At 43.3% G+C, this 12,809-nt stretch overlaps 1 protein-coding gene across 3 annotated transcripts; it reads left to right on the top strand.

The window, feature by feature from the left end:
- Nucleotides 1–959: 959 nt before the first annotated feature.
- Nucleotides 960–7,536, top strand: SPRY2 (sprouty RTK signaling antagonist 2). 3 transcript variants are annotated; one of them, XM_051608414.1, is made up of 2 exons: nucleotides 960–1,779; nucleotides 5,743–7,536. In XM_051608414.1, the coding sequence occupies exon 2, from the start codon at nucleotides 5,794–5,796 to the stop codon at nucleotides 6,733–6,735; it is 942 nt and encodes a 313-aa protein (XP_051464374.1). In that variant the 5' UTR covers nucleotides 960–1,779; nucleotides 5,743–5,793; the 3' UTR covers nucleotides 6,736–7,536. The 3 variants fall into 3 exon arrangements, with proteins under 3 accessions (XP_051464374.1, XP_051464376.1, XP_051464377.1); XM_051608416.1 differs by lacking the exon at nucleotides 960–1,779 and adding an exon at nucleotides 3,765–3,931; XM_051608417.1 differs by lacking the exon at nucleotides 960–1,779 and adding an exon at nucleotides 3,938–4,072.
- Nucleotides 7,537–12,809: the final 5,273 nt, after the last annotated feature.

Raw genomic sequence — 12,809 nt, 5'->3', positions numbered from 1 at the left:
CCTTTGTGAGCTGCTGGCAGACCGTGTCCCCCACACGAATAGGAATTAATTAAAACTAAGGGGTGTTGTGGTTTTTTTTCCTCAAAAAAAACCCCTACCCCGCCGCACAGGCGTGAGGCTCCCCTGCTTCCCGGGACACAGCAACCCCCAGCAGCCGCCCGAGGCGCGGAAAGCAGCGCGGCGCGCTGTCAGCGGCCTGTCCCGCCGCCCTCTCCCACCGCGGCTCCCGGCCCGCCGCTCCGCGCCCCGCGGGCCCCACTCCGCGCTCCCGCCCGGCCACGGGCGCGCCCCTCGCGCAGCCAGATCGCGATAATCCGCGGGACAATGCCCCAAGTAATCACCCTTCCTTCTGCCTGCGCGGCCTGCGACCGCCTGCTGGAAAGTGGCGAAGGGGGGGAGGGGACGGACGGGACAGAAAGTGTAAACTTTTATTCCACTGTTTAAAAAAAAAACCAACACGGAGGTGGGGGGGGGGGACCCGGCGTGGAGCGGGGAGCACCTGGAAACGTGTCTCCCGAAAGCCCGCAGCGGCGGGGAGAGCGTGCCTTCCTCCCCGGGAGAAGCCAGCTCCCCTGGGCTCCCCCTGCAAACCTATCGCTGCTTGCCTCTGAGTAAATACACGAGCACAAAAGCAACCCCGAGCGTCGTGTGACCGCGCACGGAGGAGCCTCCTATGAAAACAGGCTACGGCGGCGAGGCCCCGGGCACGGGGCTCACCGCCGCCCCCGCGCAGCGCCGCGCAGGGCCGGGCAGCGCCGCGGACGAGCCAGGGCCGGGGCCGGGGCACCGGCAGCAGCGCTGCCCTTTTGAATGCCTCCCGCAGCTCGGAGTGCTGGCAGGGCGCTGGGAGCGCCAGTGAATGTAGCCCCGCAGAGCCAATGAGCTGGGACCGGATGCGATATATCCTCTGGGACAACAACTGCTCTGTTCCTCCTCAGATCCACATGACGCCATTTACTGCTGCTTTTGCAGGGAGATCACCCTACCTCCTCCGGAAAGAAAAAGAGAGAGAGAGAGGGAGAGAGCGAGCGAACAGAAAAACGCTGAGCCCTTACAGCTCAGATCTCAAATCTTCCTCCTCCTCCACCTCCTCCAAACACACAACAACCACCACCACAAATCCGCTGCGCTCCCAAAACACCCCCCCCCACCCCCCCACCCCCCCGATTGCAAACCACAGAGCTGCCTGCAACACACACGCTCGCAGAGGGAGCGAGAAAGCTAGAGGGAGAGAGGGGAGAGGAGCTTGCAGCAAGCAGCTTCTCAGCAGAACGACTACATTGCACAAGCTGCTTTTTTGGAGGAGTTCAGTGGAAGAAAGCTTTGGGATTTTATTTCAGATCCAGTTTTTTTGTTGTTGTTTGGGTTTTTTTTGTTTTCTTTGGCTTTCCCCTTCCTCTTGATCATTTGCAACAACAACAAAAAAGTGACTTGGTATTGGCGATTCGGCCTCCTGTTCATTGAGGAAAAAAAGTGTGTTGAGAGAGACCGAGTGATTTCTTTTTAGGAGCAAAGAAAGACCCACTCCGATCCGGAGGTGTTTTTATTATTATTATAGTATATACGCGCACAGACATATTTATAATCGATCTGGGGAGAGGGACCTAACTTTGCTCTGGACTTTTTAACGTGGTGATCATTCTTACTCTCATTTTCAAGTTGGACTAAAGCAGAGTTTGGAAAAGAATTTTTTTTTGCTTTAGGGCTGGATTTATTTGCAAACCGCAGGAAGAAGAAAATACAAAAGAGAGAGGGGTTTGGTGCAGCGCCGCGATCACGGTGAGAGCCTTTTCCTTCTTTGCAAAACAAGCTTTTCAGTAACCCCCCCCTCCCCTTGGTTGCTCCAAGAAAACTCGTGGAAATGTTTGAGGCCGATCCCTTTTCCATTCGTACAGGTTCTCCCTTTCCCCCCTTCCCCTCTCCTTCCTTTCCCATAGAGGAGCCGGAGGTGGGATTTCAGAGCGATTTCTTTCGGGGGAGGAGGGGGGCAAAGCTCCTCTGGGGTTTGCGGGCTGCGCCGCGTTTGCGCCCCGCCGGGGTGCCTCGGGGGCGCGGGGGGCGGAAGGCTGCGCGGGAGGCGGAGGGCTGCGCGGGCACAGAGGCATGCCTGAGGGGGCTGCAAGCGGGGCGGGAGGCGAGGGGGGGGACGGGACACGACACACTTCGGCGTGTTCTCCTTGCTGCGGGGAGCTGGGCACGGGCGGTCCTGCGTGCTCCTGTCTCGCCGGGCACGCGTGGGTTTCCGACAGGCCCGGTGGGGGGAGTGTTGTTGAAGGGAGGGCTCTGCGAGGTTGGCGAGCGCCGGGGCTGCTTGTTTCCCCGTCTTGGGGCAGAGCGGGCAACCCGCCTTTCAGTGCGTGATCTGCTCCCGACTGTAGTGGCGTAGGGAGATGCGTGCAATTCGGAAGTGAGTGCACGTCTGGTATAAGTATATATGTGTGTGTGTATACGCATATGTATTTATCTTGTGATTAAATTAATTCGATCCATAAGACGAGGAAAGTTACTCCCCAGGTTCTATGCAGAGGGCATGTGTGGAGAGGAACGAAAGCCTTAATTTTTTGTGTTTTTTTTTTATTGTTGTTGTTTTGTTGTGTTTTTTTTTCCTTTGGTAGATTTACTTTGCAACAACCCCCCACCGGCTCCCCCCCAAAAAAAAAAAAAAAAAAAAGTGCTGCTGGTGTTTTCAGCAAGCTATTTGTGTGTCAGTTTGCCCCACCCCGATGGTAAAGTCCCTTTTGCCCTAATCCATAGTCTGATCACACACTCGGCCCTTAATGGGGGTTTCAAAGCACTTTGAAAGAAGAGGAGGTGGTTGGTGTGTGTGCGGTGGGGATGGGGGTGGGGGTGCCTTGCACAGGCTCCGGACACAAAACAGAAATTCACGGGCAGAAGACTTTTCCCCTTAGGCTCGCCTTCTCCTTTCCAGCGAGACGCGGGGTTTTTCCACAGCACGCAAGAAGCCCCTTGCGTTTTAAACTTCCCCAAATGTGCTGAACGCGAAACCCGGCCCCCTTGCTCGCTCTTTTGCCAATCCCAGCTAGGAAAAGTTAACAATCATGGCACTCTGCGAGAGTGGACTTTGGCTTTTGGAAGTGGGGAATCGTGTTATCACACACATGCTCACACAAAAAGGCAAATGCTTCTTCTCAGCTCGTCGTGGATGGGGAGAAGTGCCAGATCAGAGGAGGGAGAGACGTGCTTTCCCGTAAGAGTTTGCAGGCAAACGCATGTTTGCGAATAAATGTGCTGGAGTTGTGCATCTTCTCTTGTTAGCGGATCTATGAAAAGGGAGAAAAAGGAGGATCGCCCGGCTCGGGCCGGTGTCCTGCTGAAAATGCCTTCTGGGTCCCTTCGGGCTGGGGCGGAGGGGGGCGGATTGAAGTTCAGGCAATTTGCAGAATATGCGTAAAATAAAGAGGAGCTTTTCCAGCGTCTGGCTTTGTGAAGCTGAATGGGTGCTTATGGCAAAGCAAGAGGGGGTAATCTGCCTTTTGCCCGGCTGTCCCGGAGGTGTTGTCTCGAACCGTCTTCAGGGCGCCTTGCACTTCCCCGGGAGGGGAAGGCTTCTTTAGCATCTCTTGGGGGGAGGGCCGGGGGAAAGAGTTAAAAGGAAACATGGGTTTGACTTTCCCGATAAGGCGACTGTGGCAGCCCCCTCCCACCTCCCAGCCCAGAGGATGTCTCCCGGTTATCTCCAGGTCGTCTGCACTTGCGGGGCTGCTGGCGGCGCCTGCGGCCACGCTCCCGCGGGCAAGGGGCTACCGGCGAGGGGCTGCCGCCGCCCACCTGCTGCGCGCCCCCGCTGGCCCCGGGATGGAGCCTGGAGAGAGGAAGGGGGCAAAGCGTGGAGGCTTCTCCGCCAGCTCCCACCTTGGCGTCTGAGGGAGTGCTCCGCCGCCGAGACCGGTGTCGTCGGTAGCGCCAGCAGGTCAGGGTCAGCTTTGCATTGGGTTGTCATTTCTGGAGAGGCAGGGTTTGGTTCGGCGCATCTTCTCGGCTGGCTGTGTCTGGCTAAAATCTGGACGTGGAGGGCAGACAGGGCTGCTAGTTCCTTTCAGCGGTGGGCAAGGTATTTTATTTTCTGTTCTTTCTATATCCAGATAGTTTCAGATGAGGAAAAATCTACTTTGGCTTTTGGTTGAAACTTTTTTAGATGGCAAAGGTTTTAATTTGAAGAGAACATGAGCAATGCTTCAAAATAAGTTTGCAAGATTATTTGGGGTTTTTCTGGGGGGAGGAGGACACCATGGCATACACTCTGTGTCCAAACCAATACTTATGACTGGTAATATTTAAAACAGGTATTCACTCTTAAAAGTTAGATTATCTTTTTTAATTTTTTAAGAAAAGAAGAAGCACTTGAGGGGAGGGAGCCAGGAGTTAAAAGGTTAAATGTTTTCCACTGCTATTAGAATAAAGACAGACTCTCGAGATACTCATTGTTAAACTGTTTGGCTATATTTTATTATACTGCAGTATAGTATTATTGTTGGTAACTGATGTGTACAGAGTAATGCTGTGGTGCTCTTTCTAGGTATAATTGAAGACATTGTGTGGTCCTTGTAAGAAGCTTGGTTCCTGCTTGGGTTTTAATTGTAAAATATTGTTCTGGATTTTTGTGTAGGTAATTGGATTTTGGAACCACTTTAAGATATGATAAAGGCAAAACAAATATTAACTACTTTAGAGGGCAGTACTTGAAACTTTTGCATTACTGAGTGTTGAAGTTAGTTATTTACAAGTTCTCATCTTCTGGGCCTTTTACTGGGTTGCCTTTTAAATTCTTAAGTCTTTGCTTCTACTTTGTAGTTAATGATCCTTAAAAGTAATATTAGAAATCAAGTAGACTTGTTGGATGCTGGCATTGTTTGATTATATTATGCATGCTTCTGTCCCACAAGTCACTCCTGGTAGTATTTACAATTTGAAACATAGCCTATGGAATTTTTTACACATTAAAAAAAAAAGAATAACTGTGGCAGCATTGCTTTTGTAGTATTTAGCCTTAAAATAACAATTGCAGTGGTATACACAAGTATGTCACACACTAAAATACTGGAGAGATATTTTTACTTGTGCTGTTGAAGTTTTTGGTAGCCCTAAGTAATTTAATGTCTAACCTCAAACGTTTTATTGCTATTTAGTGTTTTTCTTGGGACTATTGGTATTAAACTAAAATTTCCTATTTACATCATGTAAAGTTTAATGTGTAAAGAGACTAGCCTACCAAAATATTATTCAGTTTTAAACAAAATTGGAGAATTATATGTCTGTCATCAGCAGGTCACATTACACTTGCTAAATACTTGCAGGCTTGCTTGTTCTTTGTTGTTGTTGTTGTTGTTGTTGTTTTTTATGTAAGTTTTTCAGTAGGTTGATGTGAAAAGAGGAGTCACTTTAAGTGGCTGAAATGTAACTACTGTTAAGGCCATGGTGTAACTAGAAGATGGCCTGGGAAGCCATAGTTATAGTGTGTGTAATACTTAGACTTTCTAGAGTCACAAGTTAAGATGCATGGACCTAGAACAGAATCCCTTTAAGGTCTCCATAGGAATAGGCAGAACAGGCCAAGGGAAGTGCATTCAGCTGACCAGAGCCTATGCTCCGCCCCAGATGTGACTCCTTTTTTTTAATGGGTGATGCATTAATTGATTGTGTGTGGGATCCTGCAGGCCTGAAAGGCTGCTGGAGAGAGCATGAGATGTGTTGCAATAGTGAATCCTCTTTTTGTTGCTCCAGGATTTCAGATGTGTTCTAAGCCTGCTGGGGTGAGCACGCTTCCGGGCACTGATGGAGACAAGAGCTCAGCACGGCAGCGGGTCGCAGGCCTTGCTACAGGCTCGGCGTGACAGTGGGAGACCACACGGGGAGCCCGACCTGCGGGATGTCCTGATGCAGCAGGTTCACGTCTTGTCATTGGACCAGATCAGAGCCATCCGGAACACAAATGAGTACACGGAAGGACCTACAGTGGCCCCACGACCGGGGGTCAAGTCTGCTCCTCGGCTAGCAACCCAACCCAAAAATGAAAGGCCCCATGGCTTGCCCGAGCATCGTCATTTTAGCCGGGTTCAGCACACACAAACGCACGCGTCTCCTCGGGCGCCTCTGTCCCGATCCATCAGCACAGTCAGCACAGGTTCACGGAGCAGTACAAGGACAAGTACGAGCAGTAATTCATCTGAACAAAGACTTCTAGGATCATCTTCGGGGCCAGCTGCCGACGGGATAGTCCGAATGCAGCCCAAGTCTGAGCTCAAGTCAAGTGACCTGAAGCCACTGAGCAAAGAAGACTTGGGAGCGCACAGCTACAGGTGTGAGGACTGTGGAAAGTGTAAGTGTAAGGAGTGCACTTATCCAAGGACCCTCCCATCCTGTTGGATCTGTGACAAGCAGTGTCTTTGCTCAGCCCAGAACGTGGTCGATTACGGGACTTGCGTTTGCTGCGTGAAGGGCCTGTTCTATCACTGCTCTAACGATGACGAGGACAACTGTGCTGACAACCCCTGTTCCTGCAGTCAGTCGCATTGCTGCACTAGATGGTCGGCCATGGGTGTGGTGTCCCTCTTTCTGCCTTGCTTGTGGTGTTACCTACCAGCCAAGGGGTGCCTTAAGTTGTGCCAGGGCTGTTACGACCGGGTAAATCGGCCTGGGTGCCGCTGTAAACACTCCAACACTGTTTGCTGCAAAGTTCCCAGTGTACCCCCCAGAAACTTTGAAAAGCCAACATAGCATCAGTAATAAGAAATGCAAAAGTAACAAGGATTATTTTAACGTACATATGCAACCAACTAAGCTGCTATGGTCTTGGCACTGTAGTAGAAGGGTTGGGGATATACTTTGATGTTTGCAGTGAAATGCTTTTCTCTGTGTGTTCCATCTTAACTGATACGCTTGTTAGAATCCAGCTAGTGGGATACAGAAAAAAAAAAGAAAAAGAAAAAGAAAAAGGGATGCAGTACATTGTGACCCACATATTGCATAAGCTAAAGCAACACAGACACTCCTCGGCAACTCTATTGTTTGTGAATAGTACTTGCAAAATTTGTAAATTAGCAAATGACTCCTTTTTTTCATTGTTTTCTGCCAGAGATAATGTGCTATATTTTTGTATATACAATAATATTTTCAACTGTGAAAAATAAGTGGTGTCATAAGACATGGCACAGTCACAAAATATTATACTAATATGTTGTACATTCGGAAGAATGTGAATCAATCAGTATGTTTTTAGATTGTATTTTGTCTTATGAAAACCTTCTATTACAAGACTCTGATTTCCCTTTGGACTTCATGTATATTGTACAGTTACAGTAAAATTCAGCCTTTATTTTCTAATTTTTTCAACATATTGTTTAGTGTAAAGAATATTTATTTGAAGTTTTATTATTTTATAAAAAGAAATATTTATTTTAAGAGGCATCTTACAAATGTCACCCCTTTTTATGAGGACGTCATAGTTGCTGCAAATAAGGGGTGAACGATGCGTATGTTCACTATAAAATAGAAAATATATTAACGTTTGAAATTAAACTGGGCTACTTGTCATTTTTTCCCCTCCATTTATTGTTCTGAGTTGGGAAAACCGGTACTTCTGATTGCAAACTTCACAGTGATACAGTCACAGTGAGTCTAATACAAAAACGAAAATATAATTTTTAAGTGTATTTTTTTTGTTGTTATTTACTGCTTCACCTGAAAATGATGCAGGATTTTGCTTCCTTCCTTTGCACAAATGTCCCAAATACTGTTCCTAGAACAGAAAAGGAAAATGAACATAGGAAAATGTATTAATTCATTCCAGACAAGGACTAATAGGCACTGAAAGCTTGACCTATCCTATAAATGATGAGCTTTTGTGCTTCAAATAGGAAATAAGTAATCATTCACAAAAAATGTTAGGCTTGTGCAGCTTTACTCAGAGAGAGAGAGAGAGAGGGGAAAAAAAAAAAAAAGAAAATTAATACGGTCAGTGCAAAAAGCTTGCAGGATTATTTGTTAAAAGTAAAAGAATATGCCACAGGGAATGATAGATCTGAATGCAGTCCAGCCTTATGCCAAACATTTGCCTCACTTGGAAGAAGAAAGTTGCTTGATTTGTCATTTGTGGCCGTTACCTTCCACTGAGGTCAAAATCGTTTCACTGCCAAGTTTCCCACCGGAAACTTAGAGAATGATTTACCTTTCTTTATTAACAAACTATCATTTCCTGTTCTGAGCATGTCTGTCCAAGTTTAGAAGTCTTAATATTGAATTTTATTTATACATTTCTTAAGCTGGCATTTAAGAAATAGTTCTAAGTATTTTTAAGCTGTCGCTTAGAAAAATCTCACAGCCTTTTCTGAACCCTCTCCAACAAAAACAAGTTACAACTAATAAATTAAGAACTCACTAAAAGTTGAAAACCATAGCACTGAGTAACCGTAACATCTTTTTGCCCTTTAATTTGTGATCTAGTGTTTGGGCTGTCTGTACTATTCAAAAATCTTACACTGTGTGTTGGTGTGTATTGGTTATCAATCATCAAGTGAAATTAAAAAGTGCAAGTCCTGACTAGCTTGCAAAACAAAAATAGCTGATACATAGGCTTTGTTCACTTTATTTATTTCTTTTTTCCTTACCTCTCTGGTGAAATATGTATGCTGGTTTTCTTTCCTCTCTGTGCCAGCTGACAGGCAGTATATATCCTTCTGAGTGCAATTTGCCAGGAAGAAGGTGGCTTATGTCCATATTTAAAGCGCATCAGTATATTGTGACTGTTGGGGCATATCTGTGAGATTGTACTTGGCTACTGGTAAACAGATTTTTATTTTTTAATTTTTTTTTAGAAATTGTATTCCTGAAAGGGTTTGTAACCATCATGTGTTTGCATTCACTGAGTGTAATTCTTGAATTAGATTAGGTGTTCATACGTAAACTGTCCTGGGTTAGTTTTGCTGATTGAGAACAAACATGGGAATAATCAAATAGTCAATTTATGGAGGGAATCTTTGACCTTTAGGCTGTATTTTGTAAACCCAAAACCCCCACTGGTTTCAGTAGACAGTAAATCCAGTCTTTCCACTGGATTGATGAACTTGACAATACTGATGGTGAGCCCTGACTTTTCAGTAATTTATATTTCAGTTGAGATATCTCTAAGGAAAGCTGGAGGTGAAACTGGAAAATTGCATTATGGTTGAGCAGTGTAGCAAATTCAACTCTTTTAAGTTCTCCTAGATAACATCTAATACTAAAATTACAGATTTGGTTTGTTGTGCACTATGGCAAATTATTTTACTACCCAGATATGTTCTGTGGGAAAAGGAAAACCATCTTCTTGTTGACAGTGACATTTGAACATTAAACACTGTTTTGTCACCTTCTGCTTGGTCCTTAATAAAACTTCCCTGCCCATGTAAGGCCACTACCAGTGAACTGGGTTGATGTGCAGTGGACTCTGAGAAGCTGGCTTGTGTATGTTAGTTAACATCCTAATATTACACTTAATTAGATAAGGGTTACTATTCTAAATAAAAGGGAAATATAACCTCAAACAGATTAGATTGTTTTAGTAAGAATTAAGAGAGCTTTTCAAGTGGATTGAGATAATGTTATTAAAGCATGCCCACTTTGTCCTTTGAGACAGGAAAGTGGAAGTCCAAGAAAGGGAAATTTTCTATACACAGGTTTTGAGGATAATGGTGAAAGTCACGCCAGATACACACCATATAGGACATTGCTTTTCGACAGTTATTAAGCCATGAGAGAGGTGAAAACACTTATTATTGTTCCATTTGTTGTGCTGTTGCTTTAGTGTTCTGATCTGTTAAGCTCATATAAATTTTGATGTCACTTGAAGGCTTGCTTAAAGTTAGAGACCTGCAGTATTGGACTGACAGATGATGATAGTAACAATGGAAACAAATAGCTGTTTTCAAATTATTTTTTCTTATGTTGAGAACTACAAATAAATACGTCAGATTTTCTTGTTCAGTAACTTAGGAAAGTCTCTATTAATATCCTCAAGCAAATTTTTATTTTGCTCTTTAATGGTTTGAGGCTTGATTATAATTGCTTTTTTTGAGATAGTGATCATAGCAGTAAAAAAAAAAAAAAAAAAACAACAAAAAACTTGGATTCAAATGGAGAATAAAAAGGTATAGTACTTTAGATGAAAAAAAAAAAAATAGTGTTCTTAGAGGGTTTGAGATCATATTCAGGTGAGTATTTACATATTCAAGTGAGTTACCAAATCAGTCTTCAAAAGCCAAATTTCCCCAAATGAGGAGCTGTAGCAATTAAGTGGTCTTGAAGATTAGCACAATAGCTTTTTTACACTTTGTTACAAAACTATCAGCTTGTGTGAGATGGAAGTGACTTGATAGTTGCAAAGCACTGTTCACTTATGCACCATGCATGACTTGCTTTTTTTTAAATAAATATTTTTCATGTATAGTATTACCTGTATTACCTTTTTCAGTTTTTGGAAAAATATAAAAGAATTCATTTTTGTGATGAATGAAATCTTAAGGCTTATTCTTAAATGGCAGGGAGAACAGAATGCATTTCTGTACTGCAGCAGAACATTCAATTATTTTTAGGAATCAGCTGTTGGGGAAGACAGATTTGAACAGCCTGTCTCGTTTCAGATGTTCCTAGATGGGTGCAGGTACAGCAAGTAATAATGCTCTCATTTGCTGAGACTAATTTCTCAATCAGTCACTTGAGCAGAGCAGAAAGAAATTGGCTGAATATGAGAGCATGCTTGATGGAGTAATGTATGAATAGTATTGGACAGACTTCTTAGTGAAAATTTCAGCAGTGAACTGGCTCATCTTAAATCAGTTGAAAAGACTCAGTTTTGTTCCTGTTTACACAATCTGATTTTAAACTAGAAATTCAGAAATAAAAATTGTCTCATTGAAATCAGGACACTTTGACACAAACTGTGCATATATATAATGTATATATATATAGAGAGAGACATTTTCTTTCAAAAAGATATTTTCAATCTGGTGAGGCCCCCTGTGTGGTAATTTTACTAATTTCACTTCATATTTCTTCTTTCTGATCCCTGCCTCTCCTTTTGACCTTTTCTAGGCATAATACATAAAGGTTTACTGCCACTTACTAGGACAGAAGGTGAAAGAGAAGGATGAAACATGCTTTCCTAATTAGTATTCTCTGTCTCTGAAAGTTTAAGACAAGGTGGAAAAAAAAATATTACCTTGCTGTGCATTTTAAGAGATACAAAGTGGTTTTCCATCATGTGACATGGAAGTTCATAGTTACAAAAAATATCTTATTTTCATTTATCTATTGTGATTTTTATTTTCTTGAGAAGGGTTTATGAGTCTTTAAAGAGGTCTCCTTTGTTTTTACCTGGTTGCACTGTGCTTCAGATGACAGAGACTGAGGTCATACTACTCCAAAAGCATAACCTGCTATTCCTCTGTCACAGGGATTGTTCAGAAGAGAGCTAATGCAGTTACTTTTGGGAATGAGTAGCAACGATTGCACCTGAAACAGGGTGGGAGGTTCAGCGTTTTCAATCCTGGGAGAAGGCAACAGAGGTTGTAATATGTATCTGAAGTTTCTCTTAGCCTCTGTTGTAGGAAACTTTTTTTTTTCCTCTGACTCAAATCCTACACGCTGATTAGAGAAGCTTATGCCTAAAATTTCCAAACTTTTAGAATAAATTGAATCAGTTCCCATTTCAGTAGAAGTTACCAATAGTCAGAGCCTTTTACAATGTAGCCTACTATTATATAGGATTATCTACGGATATTTTAATACTTAGGAGTTTAAGTTACATTTTAAAACAACCTTGCCAAGGAAGATACTCTTTTTTAAAAAATGTAAGAAACTGTGTAATCAGAGTAGCTCTGCTTTCCTGAAAGCCTGCTGTATAATTATAAAACCACTTGCTGCACCTGAGATAAGTTGAAAGAAAAGGCACTTGATGGAAATCAGATGTTGCAGGCACAAGTTTGTCTTGAAGAGTCTGAGCCAGTGCATAAGTGTGTATCAGGATGAATCACCAACTTATGGACAAAGAGAGCACCTTGAACAAAGTGGAATTTTATTTTATTTCTTTCACCCTAATTTTATTTTGATCAATAAGCAGTGTATCTGAACCAATCATTAATCATATGGTTGTCACTATGGTCACTGATAAAAGAGGATCTTGATGTTCTTTCAGCGTGTCTCAAAACCAAACCGAAATGGAAAATTTCTAAATCACCATTCAAACTTAACATAGTCATCTTCAGAAATTGAGTCAAATATCAGGGCTACAGCAATCTGTTTCAAAATTAGTTGCACTGTAAGTAAAATGCACTAGGTGGCTATACTTAAAACTGTTATTTTAATTAGAGACAGACAGTTCCACTTCAGGTCTAAAAATCAATTCAGACCTGGTGTCAGCTTCCACTGTAGTGCAGTTCTTTATCAGTTACTGATTTTATTAAATAATGAATGTTATTTCTTGTTACCATATAAGACACATAAAAATTGATGTAGCACAAGCACTGTCAAACACACAGTGAACAAAGTTAGTCTTCCCTCTCATTTCTCTTGTATAAGCTATTGCAAAGAGGACAAAAAGTCGACATTTTTTTTGTTTGCTTTGAGTCATTTTGTTTGTGCATTTTCTTAATGACTGTAGACAGAGTGATAATTTAACGGAGTGTTAGTTCTATGATTTTTTTTCCTGATGTGTTTGGCACTATGAAGTATGTATGCAGAGCAGTTCAGGGACTGAGAACCTACCTATCTTACTGCAGTTGCTTTGAGTAGCAAAGAAGAAGAGCATCAATGCCTTC

This window comes from Apus apus, chromosome 1 (genome assembly GCF_020740795.1).
Source record: "Apus apus isolate bApuApu2 chromosome 1, bApuApu2.pri.cur, whole genome shotgun sequence".
Lineage (NCBI taxonomy): Eukaryota > Metazoa > Chordata > Aves > Apodiformes > Apodidae > Apus > Apus apus.
This window is presented reverse-complemented; position numbering and strand designations above follow the sequence as displayed.